Below are 26,991 nucleotides of genomic sequence, written 5' to 3' on the forward strand. Positions count from 1 at the left end.
CTGTCCCCTCCTCAACGCATCGCTCTTTATGCTAACGTTTTTATTGTCTTAACAAATATAGTTTTGAGAAAGAGTCAAGCTTTAGCGTAAAGAGCGATGCGTTGAGGAGGGGACAGGCCCTTTCATATACGGAATAATTTATGTTCGTTTTAAGTTTGAATGTCGCACCTTACTTTCAATTTAAAAAACTTGTTTTTTTTTATTTAATTTCTGGTCGTTTTTTAGTTAATGCAGCTTTTATTTTGGCTAACCGTCATTGAATAAGTAAACAAAATTTGCATAAAAATTTTACTTTTCTTTTGCTAAATGGATGTTTTTACAAATTAACTTACGTAGCCTAACTAACTTCTATATTCGTATATTTTTCTTCTGGCAAAAAATACAAAGTTGCAGATTTTTGCAGATATGAGCTTGAAACCTATGTAAAAGGGTTTTCTGATACGATGAATCTGACGGTGGGATTTTCATTAAAATTCCTTCACTTGCAGGGGATGTTTCCCCCCTCTTTAAAAAATAAATTTTCTCAGGCTCGTAGCCTTTGATGAGTAATACTAAACTTAATAAAATTTATATATTTAGAATCAGCATTATAAACACATTCTTTTGATACATTTATTGACATCAAAATTCCGTTTTTAAAAGTTTCGATTGTTATTGAGCCGTATCGCTTGTTTTTTAATTGTTTTTTTTATTACGTATATGTTATTACGTATATCAGGGGGTTCTCCCCTTAGTCAATACCACACTCTTTACGTTAAAAGTTAAAAAAAAATTTGATTCAAAAACCCCTGAATCACAAAGGCCGTTTAATTAGAATAGATAGCTCTTTTGAAAGCACTAAAAAAATTGTAGCGTAAAGAGCGAGGTATTGACTTGGGGGAGAACCCCCTCACATACGTTATAATTTCTGTTCGTTTTAAGTTCTAATGTTGCTTCTTACTTTCAGTTGAAAACACTTTTTTTTATTTAATTTCTGATCGTTTTTTAAATGATGCTTGGAAATCCGGCACCCCCTTCATAGAAATGTCCCTTACCCCAAAGAAACATCCTCCACGGAAATATTTTCCAGAGTAACCCCCTCCTCTAGCCCCCCCCCCCCTCCTCCAGAAAAAAATTATTCCTGAAAATGTCTGTATACTTCCCAATAACCAATAAATAATGCTGGCAAGTCCGGCACCCCCTTCATGGCAATTTCCCTTCCCCCATGAAAACTTCCTTCATGGACAGATCCTCCAACATAACCCCCGACCCACCCTTCCCTCCCACTACCAGAAAAAAAAACTCCTGAAAACTTCTGTATGCTTCCCAATAACCAAAACTATATGTTAACATTGGGTAAAGTTCATAACTTTTAGCCCTCCTCCTGGGGACTTCGGGGGATTAAGTCATTCTAAAAGACATATTTATCATATTTTCGACCATGCTGAACAAAATGGCTATCTCAAAATTTTGATCGGGTGACTTTGGGAAGACAATAAGAGTGGGAGGGGGCCTAGTTGCCCTCCATTTTTTTTGGGTCACTTAAAAAGGGCACTAGAACTTTTAATTTCCGTTCCAATGAGCCCTCCCACGATATTCTAGGACCACTGGGTCGATACGATCACCCCTGGGAAAAAGAAAAAAAAAACACAAAAAAACAAATAAACACGCATCCGTGATCTTTCTTCTGGCAAAAAATGGAAAATTCCACATTTTTGTAGATAGGAGCTTGAAACCTCTACAGTAGGGTTCTCTGATACGCTGAATATGATGGTGTGATTTTCATTAAGGTTCTATAACTTTTAGGGGGTCTTTCCTCCTTTTTTTTAAAATCAGCCAAATTGTCTCAGGCGCGTAACTTTTGATGGGTAGCATTAAACTTGATGAAACTTATATATTTAAAATCAGCATTAAAATCTGATTCTTTTGATGTATCTATTGGTATCAAAAACCCGGTTTCTAGAGTTTCGGTTACCATTGAGCCGGGTCGCTCCTTACTTACAGTTCGTTACCACGAACTGTTTGATATGGTTGTGTTTTATGGGCAAGTAATTTCTTCTTTAACTATAAACGTATCCGAATTTTACAAAATAAAGGGGTTAGAAAAATTGGAGAATATGTGAAAGTTCTTAATGATTCAGCGACGTGCTATAGAAATTTAAGAGTGGTGAATGTTGGACAGCTCAGGGATTATCAGGGTGCAATTTTTGTATATCAATGTCGGAATGATATATGCCCAGATATTTTTTCTTTTATATAAGAGTAATAGTTGCTTACATGAGTATAGCATTAGAAATGTGGATAACCTTGTGATTGAGCCTAAGCAGAGTACTCGGGCAGGATTTAAAATTTGCTATTTGGGACCGAGTGTTTGCAATGGGCTGCCGGTACGCACTTAGGTGGCTAAACATCTGCAGCAATTTAAGAAAATATAAAAGAAGTATTTACTTGGAGGAGAAGATGAGCAACCGTAATATGTGTAGTCTATGTTTATTTTTATTTATTTTAATATATATATATATATATATATATATATATATATATATATATATATATATATATATATATATATATATATATATATATATATATATATATATATATATATTTTTTTGTTTGACGAGATAGATTGCTTTTTCATATTTAATTTACTTGTTATTATTATATATGTATACACGTGTATGTGTATGTATATGTATATATACTGAGTTATTTAGAGGAAATTATTGATATTTGTTGTTGTAGTCGTTCGTCCTCAAAGCTTTGCTTCTTCTTGAACGGCTACTTGTCAAATGATTAAATTGTGTTGTTGTTTTTTTTTTAATAAAGTTTAATCCAATAAAAAAAAAATGCAAAAATCTTCTTTTGATACTGTTCTGTTACCTGTAAGACACGCGATATTTCATATAGCGAAGATAATAAAAGAAACTAGTCAAACAGGTTCTTTTAACAAAGAATTCATGCCGAGCATTGCAAACAATGGTTTATCTCTCCGTTTACAATATTTAAACTTTAGTTTTTTGGGGTTTAGGGGGGAAAAGTACCTAGGTTAGGTTACGTATTTTAATATATGCTATGCTTAACCCCCCATCCCCCTAATTTGCAAATATGTAGCCAACATTTGTCTTTGAATTGTTATATGCTCATCATATTTTGTTTTATTTCATTAGTATTCACCAAACTTAACAGGTTTTTATCCTATCTAATCTTCTCCGCATTATCGCGTGTCTTACTGCTAATAGGACAGTACCCTTCCTTCTTTATCCTTCTTCTTGTAGGTGGACGTAGGTTGTACTTTTTCTTATGCCTAAGCTTTGGTTCTAATTAGTTAATAATGATTAATGCAATTAATTAATTCATTAAGGCATTCCAGGTTCATAGACGAAGTGCTGTTTTTTTTTCTTTTTGGAAGACCAGAAAACTACACCTAGTTCTGACGCATTTAAATTTTTAGCACTTTCCTTATTCTACGCAATTCTAAATATTTTTTATGTGCCCTAGGTCGATGACTCTTAAACATGCTCTTAGAAGCTGTGCAATAATCAGCCTCCTCACAGGTGTGCCTCGACTGCGTATGTATAAATGGCGTCAGAACAACCATGTCTCTGGTGACACATTTACAGCAGACGCATAACTGTTTCAGTCAGACAATAATAGTATTGATAATAAATTTATTTTTATTGCTCTAGAGGTCACGAGAATAAAAAATCAACATTCCGTTCTAAGTAACTCACACCACATAAACCAAAAACGCTCCACGAATTACAGAAATTTATCTCTTATCTCAATTGCCAGCCTGATAAATTTCCTCAGTATTCTGATCAGTCTTTTCTCGCCAAACCTCTCTCCGTCCACATCCTTTCATAGCTTACTTATTTCTTCGCACTTACACTTCATATGACCTGCATTCTCTTCCTTAACTCCACATATAGGGCAAAATAAATGGCTAACCTTCCCTTGCCTCCTTCCTGAATATTTTATTTTTGCCCCAAGTTGAAAACTATTCACTCTAAATTCAATAGCATTTTTAACTCTTCCTTTATTAAATGCAGATTAAAAGATATCCCTTCAACCACGTCTCCTTTACCTCCACGTACTCAGAAAGGCTTCTTTCATGCTGCCAAACCTGTACTTCTTGGCTTTGCCAAATACATCTAGAGTCAATGCAATTTCATTATTTAAACCTAATCCATTGTTCCATATTCCACCCCCTCCACAATCTCGAAAAATCCCCTTTACCTGGTACGACCACTTGAAGACGCGCATCGATCTTCGAAATAAGCTGATTTAAGTAGTCGCACTCTTGACATCTTAACGACACAATCCAAAAACATAAACATACTCATTAGCCAGCGACTTTTTAACAAAAATATCCTAAATCTACAACTAAACTATTAAAATTTTTAATTACTCTCTTATCCAAACTCTAATCTAAGCTTTCAGCCACCAGTTAAACAACTCCTCTTATTTTACTTCAAGTTTTAATTGAAAGCCACTAATTGAACTTTATTGAATCTACAGAGTACACAAACCATCAACTTTTAACAAAGGTAGACAAGAGGAGTAACTCGATGTAGTTCGATTAAAAAGCAATTTCCCATCTGCAATCTTCTTTTGGACTTGTACTCACGCATTAGGACTTACAATATCTGGAGGACCAATGCATGAGATGCCAATAACAATCCTTAGAGCAAAAGCAGGGAAGTCTAGCAAACCAGGAAATGAAAGCAAAATAAATTGGTTGTGGAGTTTATTTTAGAGTATTAATACTAGCCAACCAGCTTCGCTCGGTGAAAAAAAAGACTGTATTTTTCAATCTCTTTCGTAAAACAACTTTAAATAATTTTTGTTGTTACAATGAATAAATTCTAATGCGAAGAATTAAGAAAACGAAGCTCACTTTACAGCTGGCAAACGGTATTGTCTTTCTCTGAAAACTCGGAAAAACTGATTTGTCGACAAACAAATTGCGTTCTATTGTCTCCATAAATTTTTAAAAATACCTTTCTTTTGGTATTTTTATCCAAAAAGCAAAATTACCCTCCCCCTCTAGATTCTGAAAAAGTTCCTTGATTTAAAAGTCTCCCCCCCCCCCCCCCATAGAGTTTTGTAAATTGGCGTCCCTCGAGGAGAGAAACCTGGAAAAGACTTGTGTATAAGGTTCAAAAAGGTAAAGTCTTACACTCTTCTTCTTAAAAAAAAGGCTAGACTAGAAATCCTTGAGTGCATGAGATTTGCGTTACGTTTCCTTTTCTTTAAAAAAAAATGTGGATATTGCGGATAAAGCGTAGCGATATTGCGGATAAAGCGTAATAAATATATCCAGGGATCAAAAGTGATTAAATATCAATTTTTAACCTCCTGCCTCCTCAGAACCTCTTCTATATTTATCTGAAGGCTATTTATCTCGGAGAGTTAAAAAATTTGGGTAAAACGCATATTTTTTGCCTTTAGTTTCACCCCCTCCACCTACCCAAAGATCCACTGGCCCATCTCCATAATGGCCGATGTGCAATTATACACCCCTGTGTGAGTTTTGTCAGGCCTAAAATGAATAGGTTTAGTTAAATGAAGCTTTAAAAGAAATGTTGAGTCGTTCATTTTGTATGGACTATGTGCAACTTTAGGAACGAATGCGCCACCGTGCTGCATCACGTGCTGCATGTGCAACGTGCTCCACCGTGCAACGTGCTGCACCTCTAAGCTTAATATTTACGAGGCGAGTTTTTTAATTAAGGTCCGTTTGATCATAAGTACACAAAGAATGATTATTTTTAAAAAAGTAAATTTATTTTCAAAAAGTACATACTTTACTCTGTTTAAAAGCATACTTGCCAAGTTTGTTGTAACACTTATCATACCTCTCAACTATTTTAAGTAACCTCTGTATAAAAACTTGCCGCCTGTTGTGCTAACCAGGAATTCACTTCCGTTCTTACGTCTTCATTATCATTGTAACGTTTGCCATTGAGGTGTTGCTTGAGGTGAAGAAACGGATGGTAATTACTCGCCGCAACGTCAGGACTGCATTGTGGGTTATCTAAAACTTCCCAGACAAAACTGTCCAACAAATTACGGGTCTGACCAGCAGAGTGTGAGGTCTTCCAATGTCATGAAGAAGGACAATCTCCTTTGTCAGCACGCCAAGTTTCTTTTTTTTTTCTTTTAATTGCTCTGCGATGTTTTCTGAAGGTTAAGCAATATACTTTAGTGTTGATAATGCCTTCTCCGTTGGTTGAATCCAACCAGCAAAACACCATGCCTATTCCGAAACACCGAAACCATTATTCTCCGCTGGGGGAGACAATGTTTGGCCTTCAAATTTTCAGGGGAGTGTGTGTGTTTGTGTTTTCATTCCATGCTCTGTTGCCTCGATTTGGAAGTGAAATACGAAACCCATATTTCGTCTCCAGTTCAACCGGTTACCACCTGAGTGGAAACCGTTAAAAAGATGACGACGACATAAAAACAGCAATGAACTCTTGGTTATTAGAGCCGGCGGCAAGTTCTTATAAAGTTTTTACTTTAAAATTAGTTGAGAGGTATGAGAAGTGTTTCAAAAAACGTTGTAACTATGTCAAAAAATATAGTAAAGCATGCACTTTCTGAAAATTAATTTACTTTTTGGAAATAATCTTTCGTTGTGTGCTTATGTTCAAACGGACCTTAATTAAAACATACGCCTCGTAGTTATTCGGTAAATTCAAAATTCATATTTTTCATTCGATTTATTTTTGGAACCCTTTGGACAAGAAATGCTGTCGGTTATGCCGCAAATGGCAGAAAATGCTACTTTCTTTTGGTACAGTCTATTCTTCTAATCAAAAACACCAGCAAAACGTTCAATTTTGTTTTTAATGAGCCTTGTTACAAATTTCTAATGCCACTGCTCAATACGATTACTCCCACGGAAAAAAATAAACATGTATCCGTGACCATCCTTCTTGGAAAAAATATAAAAATTTCATATTTTTTTTAGATAAGGGATTGAGACCCCTACAAATAAGTTCTCGTATGTCCTAAACTTCATGGTAATTCAACAAGATCGCTCGCCTTCTTAAGAGTATTTTCCCGCGTAAGATGGGGCAAATTTCCTGCTCGTAACTTATGGTGGGTAACTTTATATTTAATGAATTCTATATATCTAGAAAGTCCATAAAGAGCTAGTTCTTTTAGTGCATATACGAGTATCGTTACCAAACCTTCTTTTTTTAGTGTTTTGAATAGTATTAGCATGAGTCGACTCTTAATTACAGTTCGTTACCACCAGCTGTGTAATATAAAAATGAATCTAAAACCCAAAATTTCTATTTAAACATTTGCAAAAACTAAGCTCCTGGTGTTACTTGACTCCCTTCCAGGTAAATTTGCTGATGGCGCTCATGAATTGCCCCCTCCCTCAAATCTCTCTACCATTTGTGCTTATAAGCATATGAATGATTGCTTTTATGGTACAAAAGAAAAATTTTTCTGCAGTAAGAAAGGAGCTACACTTTACAGCACCCTACAGCGCCTATACTTACCCCACAGCACCCATATGCAGGCCTAATTTAAGCGAAAGGATCTAGATAGTAGTTTTTACCCCCCCCCCCAGACCTTTTTCTATATTTATCTGAAGGTTCAAGTAGAGTTAAGACCATTTGGGCATAGAAATGCACGATACTTGTGCACTATCTGGTACCCACCGCTTCAATTGTATCAAGGAAACGAGACACGAAACCCGCCAAACTGGTATTTGCAATAGAGAAATGGAATGCAAAGCGTGGTTTTCATTGCGTTTACGATATTTAAACTGTTGTTTTTTGGGGTTTAGGGGGGGGGGGTACCTAGGTTAGGTTTGGTACCGTATTTAATATATGCTATGCTTTACCCGCCCCCCCCTAATGTGCAAATATATAGCCCAAATTTGTTTTTAAACTATTAAATGTTCATCCTTTTTTCTTCTGTTTTTATTAGCATTAGCCTAACTTGACTTCTTTTGTGGGTACCTTATTATGCACAAGTACAAAATGCACTTTCTGAGGCATCAGGGACACCCCCCCCCCTTCACAATGATCCACCGTCCATCCACCATAATATCTCATTCGCTATTCATAATATATGGTTTTATGAAAGAGCAATTCAATCAACTCAGTTAAATTGATTTAAAATAAAATAAATGTTTGGATTAATTTATTTCATTAATTAATTGGATTTATTTAATTGGATCAATTAATTTATTTAAAATATATGTTTGTATTAACGATTTATCTCCAAAGGACTGCCTTACTTTTAGCAATGAATGCGCCACCACACAGCTTTACTGCCTCCCCCCTTTCACCACGCTGCTTTACGTTGTACCCCCTTTCCAAAAATTAGGCCAATTTTCCCAGGCTCGTATCGTTTGATACGAGCTTGATGGTATCTTTTAAAGGTAATCGTTTGATGGTAAATTTAAACTTAACGAATTTTATATAATTCAAATCAGCTTAAAAAGCAAATTCTTAAGAAAAAATACCTCCTCTAGACTTTGAGTCATCTTCTTATCGTATTTTCATGAAAAAATTACCCTTCCTAAATTAAAAAAATACATTTTGTCTCCCCCTATATAATTTTGTGAATGTCCCTGAAGGGATCTGGTGGTTTTGAAGACTTCATCAATCGATGCAATAGAACGGGTGATCTTCGATCAAGAATTTACATTGAAACCAATTTTTGCCGGGAATTTTGCTATGATTATGGACGGCCAGACTACTCCAGTACAAAAGTTGAAGAAATTGCATAATTATAATTACTTCCAAATTACAGCTAGACAAGTCAAAATTTTGAAAGATACGTGAAACTTCCATCAAGAATATTATCAGTTTTTATGTAGGAATCAAAATTTGTTCATTTGTTATTCAGCAAGTACTTCAACAGTGCATGCACTCACATTTTCCACGTTACTTAATATTTGTCTTACTGGATATGCAAATTTTATCTTTTTGAAGCAAATATTTACTCCCATTTCGTAAATCCCAGGGCAAAAGATCATATTTAAACTGTTCATCTTATGTCATTATGTTGCCTGGAAACTGAAATTCAAAATCCAATAAATCTACTTCTTCTTTATATAGTTGGATAAATTTACATGAAGGTGAACAGAGCCTTTCCTAGGCGGCGGGGGGGGGGGTAATCGGGTCGTCTGCTCCAGGCACTGCAGTGGGGGGGGGGGGCGTCTCTGATTAAGTTTTTCACTTTGATTCGGCTTTTTAGCTTATTTTGGAGTTGAGGGGGTATTGCAATTAATTTTTCTGTGTGCACCACCTACTCTATAGGAACGGCTCTTAAGTATATTTGAAGCCAAAGCCCCTTAGCACAAATATACAATCAGATAATAAAATAAAATGCATTCAAAATTAAAGTATAAAGCACTAGATGGATTCTTTTATGAATTCAGGCTTCATTGATAAATGCTCCTGTCTGTTTAATCATATGGGGATTTGTAGATTTCAACGGTTGCCATATCGTCACTGTTACACCTAGAAGTCATATCTGACATTTTAAACTTCTGAAATAACTGTTAAGAACCGTTTGTTAAGCTGTTCTCAAAGAATGAATCAGTAATCTCACTTTGACCATCCTGATGTACATTTTCGCCTGATCGTCACCTTGAAAACAGTCTAGCAAAGGGTTTTGGGTAATTAACTCAGACGTGTGAAAATGTCAGATACGGTGTTTTTTGGCGTATTTGTTTTCACAGTTCAATATGGCGGCACTCAAAAAACAGGGCACGACCCGAAAACTTCATAGATGTTGAAACAACCACAAGAAAAAACCCTAAAAAATCGTGATCTTCAGGTAGGACCAGGGACGTAGCTCCAGCATTTTTATAGGGGGGCAAGAGGGGTCTACATCTGGAGAGTCAAGGGGCATGGGCTATATAAGAATTTATTCTCCAAACTATTAGGGGGCAACTACCCCCTTTCCCCCTAAAAACGACGCTACTGGGTATGACTGAACCTAAGATAGGTCAAGGGGGGGTGCTCTTGGGACTTGAAAATTAAAGCTGTATCAAAATTTAGGGTTTATGCTGAAATAAAAGACTCAAACTTAAGGTATAAGAAAAATGGAAATAAAAAAGAAATAGGCTATATATATCAAATGATGGTCTGCGAAGACTTTGCAAGGTCGATCCTGGGTGTGATCTTCAATTAGACATTAATTTCACGAGTAATACTGAGCCTGGGGGTAAAAAAAAAAAAATTTGCTTTTGTTTTAGAAATTAACAAAATAAAAATTTGCTAGTAGCCAATGTGCTAGTAATCACATTAATGTGTCTTGATAAATCTTCAAGCAGTCATTGAATACGTCATAAACGTAATCATTCCAGTACGTCATAAACGTGCCTTAATAAACTTGAGGAAAAATGGACTTACATAAAATGAGTGATATGAAGGTCAAAATGGCAGGAATCCAGGCTGCAAGAGAAGCGCTGGAATTTGGGAAGACTGTCAATACTTCCAAAAATACTATCCCAAAAGACTTAATCAACCCTGTTATCCAAAATTGGATGAGGAATGTGCCCAATACAACTAGCCAACCATATCCACCGTCAGGTGGCTTGAAACGCTGTCTCAAAGCTTCAATTTCCTCTTGAATCTCCTAAAAAAATGTGTATTTAGTTTTGCACAATATAAATTGGTCTTGCTACTTTTTATAACTGAGTGCAACTTGCCACAACTGTGACAGAGTGTGTACTCACAATTTGGCGCGTGCTTTTTAGGCATTTGACTGATCTCCGAAAAACAGAAGTTTGAAAATAGCACACACACCATAAGAATTTAATTTTTATGCTGATTCCAGCACTTATTAAGTTTAGGATCACTTTTCAAAACTATTGGTGCCTGAAAATTTGTCCAATTTTAAATACAGGAGGAAAGAATTTTCAAAACTGGAAATTCAAATCATAAACATTAGACATCAAATTCAAAACTTTTTAAAAACCATGGGAAGGAAATTTAAGGTCTTTATATGCAAAGATAATAATTTCCGTATTTTCCCTGAAACAATTGTCAAGATTGAATTCCTTTTAACTCTTTTTTTTTGCCAGGGATTATAATATTTAGTCCAAGGTTATAAGATATTGAAAGAGAACTCATTTGAACAAAATTTTGGGCTCTGGTTTTTCAATGCGTGACAAAAGAATTGACACCGCAACAAAGTATGATTTTTGGCTGTTTAGTGCAACAGGTCAGCAATTTTGGTCCGAATAGAATGAAAATAGCCAATATTACAGGCCGGAACGATATCCTTCGACTTCAATAGTGTCAGTAACGAATCATTTATTTAATTGATGAATCATACGCCAGAACTTACCGAATTGATGATTCATTTACGAATATAATGGAAATAGCCAATAATATAGGGTGAACAATTTCATTCGACTTCAACAGTTTCAGTGACGAACCATTTAACGAATGGATGAATCATTTGGCAGAAGCATAGTTTAAAGTTTAAATTAATGTTTAGAAAAAAAAAGTGCTATGCCTCACATTGGAATATGTTTTGTGACTCAAATAATTTTATTAATTTGCTAACATAAATTAGAAATGTCTGCTTAAAGGTAATAAACAACTGCTTGTTTTAGACAAAACATGCATCATTTCTGTTTGGTAGCTCAAACTAATGTCCATCAGCTTGGTAATTACTGCTACTTGGTAATTACTGCTACTTGGTAATTACTACTTGGTAGCTCAAATTTTGGTAATTACTGGTATAAGCGTTTAACTTGACTGAATATTTCAAATGTATTAGAATCAGAGACGGGGAAATTCATTTTCTAACCTTTCCTGAGTCGAAGGAACATTTTTCAACTGAGTGGTAAAAAAAAACCTAAGGGAGCAGCAACTCCCCTTTTATCGAGGAAAGGTTTTGAATAAAGAATTAAAGATTTGTTTCCGTATGTTTACCTGCACAGAGGGAAACATTACGGGGAATCCCCCTAGATAAGATTTATTGGATGAATACCTGACACTTGATAAATAGGTAAGTTCATTGCTTTGGTAAGTTACAACCCTTGGATATTTTTAAGGGTTTCGCTTCTTCGTGTGTGATGATGCCAAATCCAGAATCAATGGTCGTAGTAAAAATAGAAAAGTTTCTTTCAAAATGTGTTTTTTTTTTCTATAAATATACCTGACACTTGATAAATAGGTAAGTTCATTGCTTTGGTAAGTTACAACCCTTGGATATTTTTCAGGACTTCGCTTCTTCGTGTGTGATGATGCCGAATCCAGAATCAATGGTCGTAGTAAAAATAGAAAAGTTTCTTTCAAAATGTTTTTTTTTTCTATTCCACTGCTCTATTAGTAAGCAAAAAAGGTCAAGCGTCAGCATGTTACCATCTTCCACCGTTTTGTGTCGCAGAGCGACTATCTTAGCCCAAATTAGGACAATATACTAGATTATCAAATATTATCAGGTAGCTATTTGATTTAAGTTATCAAAACAGAAATGTGATATCAAAATAAGGTACCAAAGCCAAATAGAAATCAATCAATTTGAAAGAGCACACTCCCACCCAGTAGTACGTTTTTCCCTTAAGCGAATTACTATGTAGCCTGCAATTCGACGAGTCATATACAAAATGAGAACCGACAGAAATATTGCTTTAATTTTTTTTTTAATGAAAGCAAGAATTTTATAAATTATAACGAGCACAACTTATCCTGAAAAATGAGGATCGGCCACTGCCTCAGCTCCTTGGTCTTCACGCGAAGTTTTAACTTCAGCTTTACTGAAAGCTTATAAGAATATAAAATTAATTTAGGTTGTTGCTTATAAGTCTTTTATTTACTCATTACATTTCAAAATCTTTTGACTTAAGATATTTTGCCACTTTCAGTTGGACTGAAAGCTAAATATATTAAAGCAAATTGATATAAATAGGGACATTTATTCATGAAGTATTTAAAAAAAAAAAAAAAAAAAAAAAAAAAAAAAAATTAATTTATTGACTTGCAGCCTTAATTTTTTGTGTTGCTATTTATTTGTTTTTTTGTTTTTGTTTATCCTTTTTTTGGGTATAATTTCTGTCATGACATACTCATGTTAGCTCCAGCTATTGTAGTAAATAAAATATATTCTATTCTATATGGTGCATTATATAATTAAAGGGCTGAGTATTAAAGTGAATTAGATCCAGTGAAGAAACTGTGATGTTTGAGTTATAGACTGTTAGCGACTAAAATTGAATTTCCTAATAATTTTAGTGATAAACTTGTCATGTTTCCATTAAAACATACGGTAAACTTTAGCATAAACATGAACTTGATAGACTGGCTACCCCTACCCCCCTTATCTAGGCCAATTTACGTTCTCAGCTCTTTAATTTTATGCGAGAAAAATATTTTCGAAACTTTTTTTTAACTGCAAAATGAGAAAGGTTAGAAAATCTTAGTAGGTTTAAATGTTTAACTCTAGGCTAGAATCCAGTTAAAAACCTTCAGAAAGCTGAGAAATTATTTAGTATTAAGGCTTTAGCATATAATAAGCCTAAATTCAAGTGAATTGAAATGGCAAAAGTCTACAAAAAGCTTGAGTTCCTATTGCGGTTTTTCACATTATTTCACCAAAATGCATACATCTCCCCAATCACATGGGTCAAACATTCAAAATAGCAATAAATTCATCTGTATATTTACACTGCACCTCTCTTTATTGGTGTAAAGTAAGAGAGCGTAGTTAAATGGATGACTAGGAAATTGATATGCATTGTCTAGGTTCGTGACTCCCAACGTGGGGCGCAGGCCCCATTGGTGGTGTATGGCAATATTTCGGTGGGTCATGCACAGGATGTGAATCCTTCGGCTGACTATACTTTGGAGCCTTATGCCCGTGCCACATCATAGTCACATTTATCGATAAAGAAAGCCAAATATCATGAATACGGCAATTTTCTTGATTTTAGCGTCACACATGTATTTAAAAAACAAAAAATTAAAATTGCCAGAAATTAGTTTAATGAGTTTGCACCAACAGTAACTGTGTCCAACTGTTCTTTACCAATACTAAATCTTTTTAACTTTTGTCAGATTCCTCTCCCAGATAAAATAACCGCTGTTCTAAGTTTTCATTTCCTCTAGTTTTAAAAATTTTGCCTTAAACCTTGACTCTGATTGGTCAGTCAAGAAATTTACGTTTGAGAGTTGAACAATGTTCAACTTGAGAACTTACGAACAGTGAATGTAATTGGCGCTTTAGTTGTGCGTAATTTTGATTTTATCGACAACTGTGACCATAATGTGGCACGGGCTTTAATTTTGAAGAAGAGCAATTTTCGTGCGAATGACGGTACATTCAAATGCTTTTAAAGAGAAAAAAAATACATGATAGTATTGCAATGACATTATACATTATATAAAAGGTATTGTATTCACACAATATTTTTCATTAGCATAAATTACGCCTAGAGGACGACCCACAAAAGATGCCGAATTAAAGGCCTTTTAAGCTTTCTTCGGGTGAATACACGTAAAATTTTGAATAACAAGCTTTACATGTCATGAGGGGGGGGGCATCAGGATTTTAGGAATGCTTTAAGAAATTCATGATTTAAGATCGGTTGGGAACCACAGGTATAGGTGACAAATATCAACACTCACTGAAATGCTTAGTAAAATCCTCAGTCGAAAGGTCCAGCTTTTCTTTTACCTATCCTATGATTACCCCGTTCAACCCAGCACCGAAAAATATTCTGCTATCAAAGTGCCATATTCGTTAATATAAGGCGAATAAAATTATTCCTTAATTTCTACATTTTCTGGAGAGACAAATAACCTAGTTTTTATTTTTAATAAAAGCTATTATAATTATTATTATTAAATATTTTATATATATTAATTATTATATAATTATAATTATTAATAAAACAGTCTCACCACTAATTATTTTTTTGGATGTTTTTTAGAGATGACTCCAGAGGGAGCTCAACGAGGAAGCATGTATGTATTGTTTTGAATTATCAGTAATGGCTGTGAAGTTAGTTCAACCTGTCTTGACGAAATTTGTATTATTTTCGTGCATAAATATATGCACTTACATTGTTTTGTCATAGTATATTAATAAATGAAACTTAAAGTTATGCCAGTTAAAGGAATGAAAGTTAAATTTAATGTGATTGGTTCTCCTCTGTGAAATTAAACCAGTAAAAAACCACGAAAAGTTTTTGTAATTCGATGTTTTATGAGTATTCCTTCTTTTTCTTTGTTGTTTCACGTCCTAAAAGGTCAATGTTTCTCGAAATATATTTTATTTTCAAAGAATTTTAAGATACCTAAATTTGTGTTTTATATTAAACAGCAGAAAACACTGTATTAGTATATGACGGCAGGGTTGCCACCCCTAGTGATTTATTACTATTTCTAGCATAAACGAAAACTTACTAAGTCAGCGCATAAATTACTAAATTATTGGAAAAAAAAATCACTAAATCAACCAAAAAAAAACACTAAAATATAGTGATTTTTTTCTCACCAGGTGGCAACCCTGTATGACGGAGTCTTTTGTAAATTGCCAAAAATCTGTTTGTGTGACATCAAAATATATATCTGTTGGTGCCAACGGTTAAAAAAATCGTAATGGAAACAATCTATATACCTTTTCCGTTAGTTTCTTCTTATCATTTTTCTTCTTAAATATGCACCTCCAATTGAAACACTGCCCCACTTTCTTGTTGACTTTATTAGGTTTAAGTAACGGCCTACCTGTTATACTAGTCAACGTTAACTGATTTTCAGAATTTTCAGTAGAAATGTCAGTTTCGGCTGATGAATTCCTTTTCAAAAATTCCTTTTTTGCTTTTGGTTTTTCAGAGTCGACTTCATTTTCTTCAATATTTTTCCTATTTTCTATTTTTTCAATTACTGTTTCTTCTATATCGGAAGAGTTGCAAATAATATCGTAAAATTCTCCTTCACGAAGTTTCTCCAGTACGTCTTTCTCCGTGGAAATAGGGATCGATATTGTTTGCTCCATAGTAAACTGGAAAAGAATCAGTTTTGTATACTTTTATTTATATAAAAGAATTTCAACTTACAAAATTTAAATATAAAGAAAAAATCAAAAGAAGTTGTGAGCTTAAAATAAACAAGTTGATACAATTAAGTTTGGTATATCAATTAATGTTAAATTATAAATTTAACATTAAATGTTATTGAATTTTTACATTAGATTACTTACATTGAAAAAAGGAAAATTTTTAATTTAAAATTAAATTATAGTACAAAACTAAATTATATTCAAAATTAATTATATCAAATATAAAAATTAATGTTGCATTAGCTGTCATCAAAACGAGTAGACGCTGAAACAACATGATAAAATGATACATGACATTGGTTTTCTATTGGTTATAAGCCGTACAGAAACCAAAATAGCGTCCTTCGTTAAACTGATTTCTCATTTGTTTCTGTTTGTTTGTGTCGATCTTTCATTAAATTAAATTTAAAAAAAACAAGTTTTTTCAACTGAAAGTAAGGAGCAACAGTAAAGCTTAAAACGAACAGAAATTATTAAGCATATAAGGAGGTTCACCCACTAGTCAATACCTCGCTCTTTGCGCTAAAGTTCGAATTTTGTTCCAATTCTTTAAGAATGACCCCTGAATCACAAAGTCCGTTTAATTAGAATAAACAGCTCTTTTGAAAGTACTAAAAAAAACTTTAGCGTAAAAGAGTGAGGTAGTGACGAGGGGGCGAAATACCTCATATACGTAATAATGTCTGTTCGTTTTAAGTTTTAATGTTGCTCCTTACTTTCAGTTGGGAAAACTTTTTTTATTTATTTAATTCTCAATCGTGTTTTAAATAATGCTGGGAAATCCGGCGCCCCCTTAATGGAAAATTCCCTTCACCATGATAAATTTTTCCGTGGAAAAATCCTCTCACGTAACTCCCTCTCCCCGATCCTCGTCCCCACCAGAAAAAATCCTTCCTGAAAATGTCTGAATCAAACAGTTCGTGGGAACGAACTGTAAGTAAGGATCGACCCGGCTCAATAGTAAACCGAAACGCTAAAAAACGGAGTTTTGATACCAATACATCTATCGAAAGAATCGGCTTATTATGCTGATTTTAAACATACAAGTTTCATTAAGTTTAGTCTTACTGATTAAAGGGTACGAGCCTGAGAAAATTTACCTGATTTTCGAAAAAGGGGGAACACCTCCTAAATTTATTAGAATCTTAATGGAGATCACCATCAGATTCAGCGTATCAGAAAGCCCCACAGCAGTGGTTTCAAACTCCTATCTGCAAAAATGTGGAATTTTGTATTTTTTGCCAAAAGAAAGATTATGGATGCGTGTTTATTTTTTTTTGTTTTTTTTTTTGTTTTTTTTTCAGGGGTGATCGTATCATCTCTGTGGTCATTCGAACGGAAATTAAAAGTTCTAGTTCCCTTTTAAGTGACCAAAAAGATTAGAGGGCAACCTGGCCCTCTCCCCCGCCCCTTTTTTTCCCAAAGCCGTCCGATAAAAATTTTTAGAAAACCATTTTGCTCATCATAGTCAAAAGGTCCAATAACTATGCCTTTGGATATAATATGACTCCCCCACAGCCCCAGGGAAAAGTGCTTTATGTTATAAAATTTGCCCATTTTATACACATAGCATTTGTTATTGTCAAGTATGTATACATTTTCGGGTGGAGGAGAGGGGTGAATTTTTTACAAGGGTTTTCTCCAGGGGTGAATTTTCTATAGGGAGGGAAGTTTCCAGGGATGAACTTGTAATTAAGTGTAAATTATACACTGGGGTAATTTGCCAGAATTTCTACATAAAAATTTTTTTTAATGTCTTGCGTTCTCTTTTCTGTCTCAATTTTACTCGTGGAGTTGTTAAGGGTAATTGTCCAGGGTAAATTTTCCCCGGGATTGAATTGTCTAGAGGATATTTCCGTGGGGAGGGGGATTTCTCTGTAGAGGTGGGGCCAAACTTCCTGGCATTACTTAAAAACGATCAGAAATTAAATTTAAAAACAAAATTTTAAACTAAAAGTAAGGAGCCACACTAAAACTTAAAACGAACAGAAATTATTACGTATATGAAGGGGTCGCCCGCTCCTCAATACCTCACTCTTTTCACTAAAATTTGAATTTTGTCCCAATTCCTTAAGAACGACTCCTGAAACACAAGGGCCGCTTAATTAGAACAATAGGAAGCTTTTAGAAGTACTAAAAAACTTTATCGTAAAGAGCGAGGTGTTGAGGAGGGAACAATCCAGAACGTAATAATTTCCGTTCGTTTTAAGTTTTAGTATTGCTCCTTACTTTCAGTTGCTAAAATTTTTTTTTAAATTTAATACACCCCAATAACCAATACTATATGTAAACAATGGGCAAAGCTCATAGCTTGGAGCCCTTCCCCCGGGAACTTTAGGGGATTGAGTCATCCTAAAGACATAGTTATTAGATTTTTTTTACCATGCTGCACAAAATGGCTATCTTAAAATTTTGACCGGGTGACTCTGGAAGAAATGAGTGCGGAGGGGGCCTAGTTACCCTCCAATTTTTTGGTCACTTAAAAATAGCACTAGAACTTTTATTTTCCGTTTGAATGAGTCCTCTCGCGATATTCTAGGACCACTGGTTCGATAAGATCGCCCCTGGGGGAAAAAATAAACAAACAAAAACAAATAAACACGCATCCGTGATCTTTCTTCTGGCGAAAAAAAAAATACAAAATTCCTCAATTTTGCAGAAAGGAGCTTGAAGCCTCTACAGCCTCAATCTATCTTGAAGCCTCTTGAAGCCTCAATCTATCGGTTATCTGATATGCTAAATCTGATGGTGTAATTTTCTTTAAGATTCTATTACTTTTAGGGGCTGTTTCCCCCTTTTTTCAAAAATAGGATAAATTTTCTCAGACTCGTAACTTTGATGGGTAAGACTAAACTTGATGAAACTTATATATTTGAAATCAGCATTAAAATCTGACTCTTTTGATGTCTCTATTGGTATAAAAATTCCGTTTTTTAGAGTTTCGGTTACTATTGAGCCGGGTCGCCAATTACCATGAACTGTTTGATGAAGAGAAGCACAGTTTATATAATTATCCAGTATGATCTTTCCCTATCTCACGCATTATAAAAACCCGGACCGAGGTGCGAGTGCTCCAGAGAACGTTTTTGCAGATACAAACATAAGCGGCATTGGATCTTTTCACGGGTAGACAAAGAATAATCACCTACGGAACAAGTACTGACAAAACCACTTGGCCGGATCAACCAATAAGTGGACAATAAGTGCAGAAATAAGTGGGAGGAGCTTTTTGTTCGCACCGAGAATGAAGAGCCAGAAATCATCTGCGGTAAACTTACTGGATAATTATATAAACTGTGAAGAGAAGTAAGAATATTTAGTTTTCAATTCAAGTCTGTTTCTAAAAGCTTGAATTGTGGCATTTTTTTCTATTTGTTTTGTTTCAGAATAGGTGGCTGGGAATTCATGTTTGTACAAGTATACCAGCCCTGCGTTCACAGCTTCTTACAGTTGTTTACGGAAAGCTTAAAGTCGGCTACGCTAAGATTGTTCCATACCGCTGGCGGTACTCTGGAAGGCTCTTGCTAAACTATATTCAAGCTTTTGTGATCATTTTGTTTCGTTTTTTACGGGACTTTACTCACTTCTGAAAAAAAAAAGCCTGCGAGCAGTTGGCAAAATTTATTTTAGATATTGAATTTTTTTTATTTACCTTCCTTGATGGTATTGTTACACTGCTATTATCCAAAGATATAAGAAGATAAAAAAAATATATAAATGTTTTTACTTTTATAACTTTAATAAATCAAATAATATTAACATTTTGATTACTAAATATCAGTATATGTATATTAAACTGACAATGCATATTCATCTGCATTTTTTCAGTAAAGTGCAAATTGTGTTCTGGCCTTGGGAAGGCATAGGGGTTTTGAGCCCAACTTATGTTAATTTCTGCTCGTTTTGAGTTTGACTCGGTTATTTATTGCAATTTCTGTTCGTTTTGGGTTTCATTTATTCATCGATGCTGATTTGTGATAGTTTCATCCATGTGGATGAAACTATCACCACATGATAGTGATCACGTGGTAGATAATTTGATTTGATTTTATTTTTGCTCTTTTTTTTCTAAATGGAGTTCTTTACTTGTTTTCGAACAACTTATTTTGATAAAAAAGATTATTTACTTTAATTTGTGTTTGTTTGACGTTTGGATATTTTTTCAAAGGACAAAGATAATAATGCTTAAAATCTTTTCGTTTTTTAAGAATTTATAGTTTGGCCTGCTATTTGTATTTATGCTGGAAAAAAAAATTTCAGCAATTTTTAACAACATACACCCTTTTAAAATTCTGGATACAAAGTACTGTTAAATTTAGTTTCATACCTCCTCTAGTTGACCTGAAATGGAAAACTTGATACGATTCGCAAAAAAATCTGTTTACTTTCTTTGATAGCTTGGATACACTTACGCTATTTTGATTTGGTTAAATTTTAAAAGCAGAAGTAGCCCCGAAAGTTTGAACATAATACCCTCGGTGCATTTTGATTTAATATTAAGGCAACATTTAGATTTTAAAAATAAAGGCAAATGGAAGGGTGGACGTGGGAGGGGGATTAGTTTCCCTCCAAACACTTTCGAATATTAAAAAGTGCATCAGCCCTTTCTATTTTCAATCGAATGAGCCCTTTTCGAAGTTCCTACGACAACACTTTCTATAAAGACTTTATATACTAAACAGCAACAACAAAATAATACATTATACCCACATCGATCTTTACTATAAAAATGTCGAGCCTTCCAATAACTTTCGACTATTAAAAAGGGCACAAGGCCTTTCGATTTCCAATCAAAGGAGACCTTTTTTAGTTTCTACGACAATGCTTTCTATAAACACCTTATATGCCCCAGGGCATAAATTACAACCTTTACCCTAAGGGCTGTGAGGGTGGTTGTCATCCTCTAAGACCTAATTTCCAGAACTTTCAACTAAGTTAAACAAAATGGCCATCTCAAAATTTTGATTGGATGTGTCTGGGAAAATGGTGGGCTTGAGAGGGGCGTTAGTCACTCTCGCATAACTTTCAACTATTAAAAAGGCACTAGCCCTTTCCCTTATACAAGGCATAACTTACAACCCTTGCCCTGAGGGCTGGGGGGAGGGTGTCATCTTCAAAGACCTAATTTCCAGAACTTTTTGTACCGTTGAACAAAATGACTATCTGAAAATTTTGATTGGATGTGTTTGGGGATATGGTGGGTGTGAGAGGAGAGTTAGTTACGCTCCAATCACTTTCGACTATTAAAAAGAGCACTAGCCCTCTCAATTTCCAATTGAATGAGCCCCTTAGTTTTTACGACAACTCTATCTATAAAACTATATGACCCCAGGGCATGACTTACAACCTTTGCCCTGGGGGCTCTGGGGTGTTTGTCATACCTAAATACATAATTTCCAGAACTCTCAACTACTTTGAACAAAATGGCTATCTCTAAACTTTGATTGAATGTGTTTGGGGAAATGGTGGGCGTGAGAGGGGGGCTAATTACTCTCAACTCACTTTCGACTACTAAAAAGGGCAATTTCAATTTCCAATCCAATGAGCCCTTTTTGAAATTTCTACAACAACTTTCTTTATAAACCTTATATGACCTCAGGGTATAACTTACAACCCTTGCACTGAGGGCTCTGATGAGGTTATCATCCTAAAAGACCTAATTTCGACTACGTTGAACAAAATGGATATCTCAAATTTTGATTGGATGTATTTGGGGAAATGGTGGGCGTGAGAGGGGGGTTAGCTGCCCTTCAATCACTTTTGGCTATTAAAAGGGCACTAGTCCTTTCCATTTCCAATCGAATGAGCCCTTTTTGAAGTTTCTACAACATCACTTTCAATAAAATACCTTACATACGCCCAGGGCATTACTTATGACCCTTGCCCTGAGGGCTGTGAGGGTGGAGGTTTTGTCATCCTTAAATACCTAATTTCCAAAACTTTCAACTACGTTGAATAAATGGGTATAAAAAATATTTGGATTGGATGTGTTTGGGGAAAAGGTGGGCGAGAGAGGGGGGTGAGTTCCCCTCTAATCACTTTCGACACTAATAAATACGGCACTAGCCCTTTGGATTTCCAATTAAGTGAGCCCTTCTTCAAGTTTCAACGACAAAGATTTCAATAAAAACTTATATGCCCCCAGTACATAACTTACAACCCTTGCCCTGATGACTGTGGGTGGAGAGCTCTGATCAAAGGTATAATTTCCTGAACTTTAAACTGCGTGGAAAAAAATGGCTATCCCAAAATTTCAATTGGACATTTTTGGGGAAATGGTGGGCGTGGAATGGGTGTTAGTTGCCTTCCAATCACTTTCGACTATTAAAAAGGGCACTAGCTATTTCAATTTCCAATCGATTGAGCCCATTTTGAAGTTTCTACGACAACGCTTTCTATAAAAACCTTATGTGCCCCAAGGGCATAACTTATAGCCCTCACTTTGAGGGCTGTGGGGGGGGGGCGGGTTGTCTCCTCAAAGACCTAATTTCCAGAACTTTCAACTACGTTGAACAAAATGGTTATCTTAAAATTTTGATTGGATGTGTTGGGGGAAAAGGTGGGCGTGCGAGGGGGGTTAGTTGTCCTCCAATCACTTTCGACTATTAAAAAGGGCATCAGCCCTTTGAATTTCCATTCGAATGAGCCTTTTTTGAAGTTTCTACGACAACACTTTCTATAGAAACCTTATATGCCCCCAGGGCACAACTTACAACCCTTGCCCTGAGGGCCGTCGGGGGATTGTCCTCCTCAAAAAACATAATTTCTATCTGGAAATCAACGACGCTGAACAAAATGGCTATCTAAAAATTTTGATAGGATGTGTTTGGGGGAAAGGTGGGCGTGAGAGGGGGGTTAGTTGCCCTCAAATCACTTTTGACTATTAAAAAGGGCACTAGCCCTTTGAATTTCCAAAGGCAGTAGACCTTTTAATTTCCAATCGAATGTGCCCTTTTCCAAGTTTCTAGGACAAAGATTTCAATAAAGACTTATATACCCCCAGGGTATAACTTATAACCCTTGCCCTGAAGACTGTGGGGGGAGTGTCCTGCTCAAAGATATAAATTCCTGAACTTTCAACTGCGTGGAACAAAAATAACTATCTCAAAATTTTGATTGGATGGGCTTGGGGAAATGGTGGGCGTGGAAGGGGGGTTTGTTGCCCTCCAGTCACTTTTGGCTATTAAAAAGGACACTAGCCCTTTTAATTTCATATCGAATGAGGCTTTTTTGAAGTTTCTGCGACAAATCATTCTATAAAAACCTTATATGCCCCCAGGGCATAACTTACAACCCTTGCCCTGAGGGCTGTGGGGGAGTTTCCTCCTCAAAAACATAATTTCTATCTTAAAATCAACTACGCTGAACAAAATGACTATCTCAAAATTTTGATTGGATGTGATTCGAGAAATCGTGGGCGAGGAAGGGGTGTTAGTTGCCTTCCAATCACTTTCGACTATTAAAAAGGGCACAAGCCACTCCGATTTCAAACTGAATGAGCCCTTTTCAAAGTTTCTACGACAACTTCTTGGATACAAAGTGCCCTGGTCTCAAGGAAAAAAAATAAATAAGACATTGTGCCAACATCGTTCTTATATGCCCCCAGGGCATAACTTACAACCCTTGCCCTGAGGGTTGTGGGAGAGTGACATCCTAAAATACATATTTTCTATCTAGAAATCAACTACGCTGAATAAAATGGCCATCTCAAAATTTTGATTGGATGTGTTTCGGGAAATGGTTGGCGTGGAAGGGGTTTTTGTTGCCTTCCAATCACTTTCGACTATTAAAAAGGGCACAAGCCACTCCAATTTTCAATTGAATGAGCCTTTTTCGAAGTTTCTACGACAACTTCTTCGATACGAAGTGCCCTGGTCTAAAGGAAAAAATAATAAATAATACTTTGTGCCGACATCGTTCTTATATACCCCCAGGCCATAACTTAAAACCCTTGCCCTGAGGGTTGTGGGGGAGTGACCGCTTCAAAAATATATTTTCTATCTGGAAATCAACTACGCTGAACAAAATGGCTATCTCAAAATTTTGATTGGATGGGTTTGGGGGAATAATGGGCATGGCGGGGGGGCTATTTACCCTCCTATCACTTTCGACTATTAAAAAGGGCACTAGCCACTTCAATTTCCAATCGAATGAGTTCTTTTTGAAGTTTTTACGACAACTCCTTCAATACGAAGTGCCCTGGTCTAAGACCAAGAAATAAACAAGACATTGTGTTCACATCGTTCTTTACTTAGGGAACGCTTATTATATGGTGAGACTGATATACTTTCATTTTTTGAGTCTGTAAGTACCAAGCTGAATGAAAATGGGGTTTTTCTTCGGTCCTTTCAACCATTTAATCCGTATGCTCTACTAGTAAGTGCGATTTGTTTTGGCCATTCTTGCTTTTGTTATATTACTCCACTTGTATTGTTATATAGTGGACTAGAAATTAATTTTTATTGTTAACTTATCTAAAAACCTAGCAGAAAAATTTCACCTACTGCATCAAACCGTTCATGCCAATGAATGGTATGTAAAAAGCTGCCCTTGTCAATAGATACCTAAGCTCTAAAAAAATCTTAAACAAAATAAACGCTAAAATATGGTTCTCAAGAAGTTTTGCATTATTCCTGAGAACAATGATTACACTTGTGTCCTTATTCGTTTCTTAGAACATCACGTGACTTGACGAATTACTACGTGGATGAATCGTTTTTTTTTTAGCCTTTAATTTTGACTCGTCAGGTTCTGATTCAACTCCCAGACTAAAAAAAAATAAACGTAAATTTTCCATTTATTACGAATTAAGAGCTAGCTTATTGTTTCTGTTAAACTTTGTGCATACACCAGTAGTCGCTATCGTTGTCACCAATGGAGGGTGGAGAAATTTCCCCCTTAGATTTTGTAAAATACTTTTTTCGGTATTTCCATTGGAAAATAGTTTTCCGTTGTTTCATTAAAAAAAACTTGTTTCTTTAGTATTTCCATTGAAAAAATCCCCCCTTCCCCTAGACTTTGAAAAATAGCTTTTTGTCTCCTCCCCCGGAATTTTAGTAAATTTGCGCCTATATTACAATCACTTACGATTATTATGATCATGAGCTGTAGCTGTAGCTGACAATGGTAAGGAGATTGAAAGGAATTTAAATTTTTCTTACTCGCTTTTACAGTCTTTTTCTTACTAAATTTTGTTTTTATTTCGCCCTCATGAATAAACTGTTTTTGTATTTTGTTTGTTTAATCTGATATAAATATCAGAAGTTTTAATTGGTTTTATACTTTTTGACGTTATTAACCTTTTAACATGTTGACCTTTTTATGTTTTTTTTTACTTATTAACTCTGATGTACAAATACGGCCTATCTTTGGTTGTGATGGTCACTGGTTGGATAATGAAATATTATTTTATCTAATTAACGGCTTCAAAAAGATTTCAACCGAAAACAAATTCCTTTTTTTTATTATTTATAAGATTTCTTCCAGATTTTTTTCTAAAATTAGAGATTAGAGAAACTTGGGACAAAATCTAAATATCTTAGAAATGAAATTTCTAAGCGAAGAGACTAAAAAATGGAGCAAATTTATATAGATTCCAAGGATGGGGTGATTATAATAAATTTCGGCAGCTTATGACCAAAATAGTATATAAAAAAACGGAACAGTCCAAATAAAACAATGCTCTTGTCTAAGAACTGTTTCTTTCGACCAATTGTTATTAGCGATTTTTGCTAGCTTACGGAAATAGAATTGCTAACTTACAAAAATGTATCAATAGACCTTTCCACAAACACTCCAACACCTTCAAAATTCAAATTAATCTTTAAATTACCAAGGATATCAAAACAAAAAAAAATGCCCCGCTGGACCCATCCTAGGTTTATTCATGCCTAAACATCACAATTTCTTTAAATTTTCCTTTTTATTGTTTTAAATAATGAAGTTATTCGGGGAGTGCCATATTTTATCAGCGTTCCTACGTTTAACCGTAAAAATAAATAAACCGTTTTTAAACGGAATTTAACCGTGACAATCTTAGGTCTATTCATACCCCCCCCCCCCCTCCAAAAAAAAATCTTTAGATTTTCCTTTTGATGGTTTTAAATTATGAAGTTATTAGGGGAGTGCCACGTTTTTCTCAGCGTTGCCGTGGCAAACCGTGAAAATAAATAAACAAAACTAAAGGGAAATATTCAGGATTTTTTCGGTGGGGGGGGGGGCTTTACGAAAAAGATTTTTGGGGTTGTTTTACAAAAACAACTTTAAAAGTCGCATCATTTTTTTTATTAATTTTGTTTCGTTTTATTACGTATAGGGAGGTGGGGTCAAACCCTTACCCCCCCCCCCCTGTATACGACCTTGCAAAACTATATGGTTAAATTTACAATGGTCTTTGTCCGTGGAATTTCAAACATTAACAATCTATTAACTCCCAAAGACAACTAAATCTTCAAAGGAAAGCTACATGTCCTGAAGACTTTGGTCCCAAAAGTTTTTGGCTTATTTTTGCTGATTTTTCGCCTAAATTTCTTTTTTTTAATTTGTAGCTCTCCTATCAAAAATTACTCAACTGCATGTAAAGGTTTTTATACTTGGCAATTGAATTTCCAATTTTCCCTAATTTTTAAGGGTAATTATTGTTGTGTAAGTTTCCACCTAACCAATTCCAACAATCAGATTAATTTTCGCTATCTTTTGTAATTTAAAGCCAACTTTTATAAACTAAAGTCTTATTACTTTTTTAATTATATCAAAAACCAGACACACGATATTATTCAATTACAAGCAAACATAGGAACAGAAGTAAATTAAACAATCTAGGCCAACAAATTCCTATTCCCATATTTGTAAATTTCCATTCCTAAGAATCCATATTTGCCCTCTAGACCCATGTTTTTTTAATATTTTTCTTTTGGCTATTTGGAAGAGTTGAAATTTTTGGCATTGTTGCTT

At 35.0% G+C, this 26,991-nt stretch overlaps 1 protein-coding gene across 1 annotated transcript in view; it reads right to left on the minus strand.

The window, feature by feature from the left end:
• Nucleotides 1–4,605: 4,605 nt before the first annotated feature.
• The window catches only part of LOC148940541 (uncharacterized), a 36,078-nt gene continuing 13,692 nt past the window's right edge, over nucleotides 4,606–26,991 (minus strand). Inside the window, exons 2-4 of the mRNA XM_089105016.1 lie at nucleotides 15,598–15,981; nucleotides 10,377–10,602; nucleotides 4,606–4,685 (exon numbers count right to left, since the gene is read on the minus strand). Of these exons, the coding sequence (XP_088961142.1) occupies nucleotides 4,606–4,685; nucleotides 10,377–10,602; nucleotides 15,598–15,975 (684 nt within the window). The 5' untranslated portion in view covers nucleotides 15,976–15,981. The remainder of the gene's footprint in view (nucleotides 4,686–10,376; nucleotides 10,603–15,597; nucleotides 15,982–26,991) is intronic.

This window comes from Artemia sp. Qi Xiang Cuo, chromosome 19, assembly GCF_049724085.1.
Source record: "Artemia sp. Qi Xiang Cuo chromosome 19, ASM4972408v1, whole genome shotgun sequence".
Lineage (NCBI taxonomy): Eukaryota > Metazoa > Arthropoda > Branchiopoda > Anostraca > Artemiidae > Artemia > Artemia sp. Qi Xiang Cuo.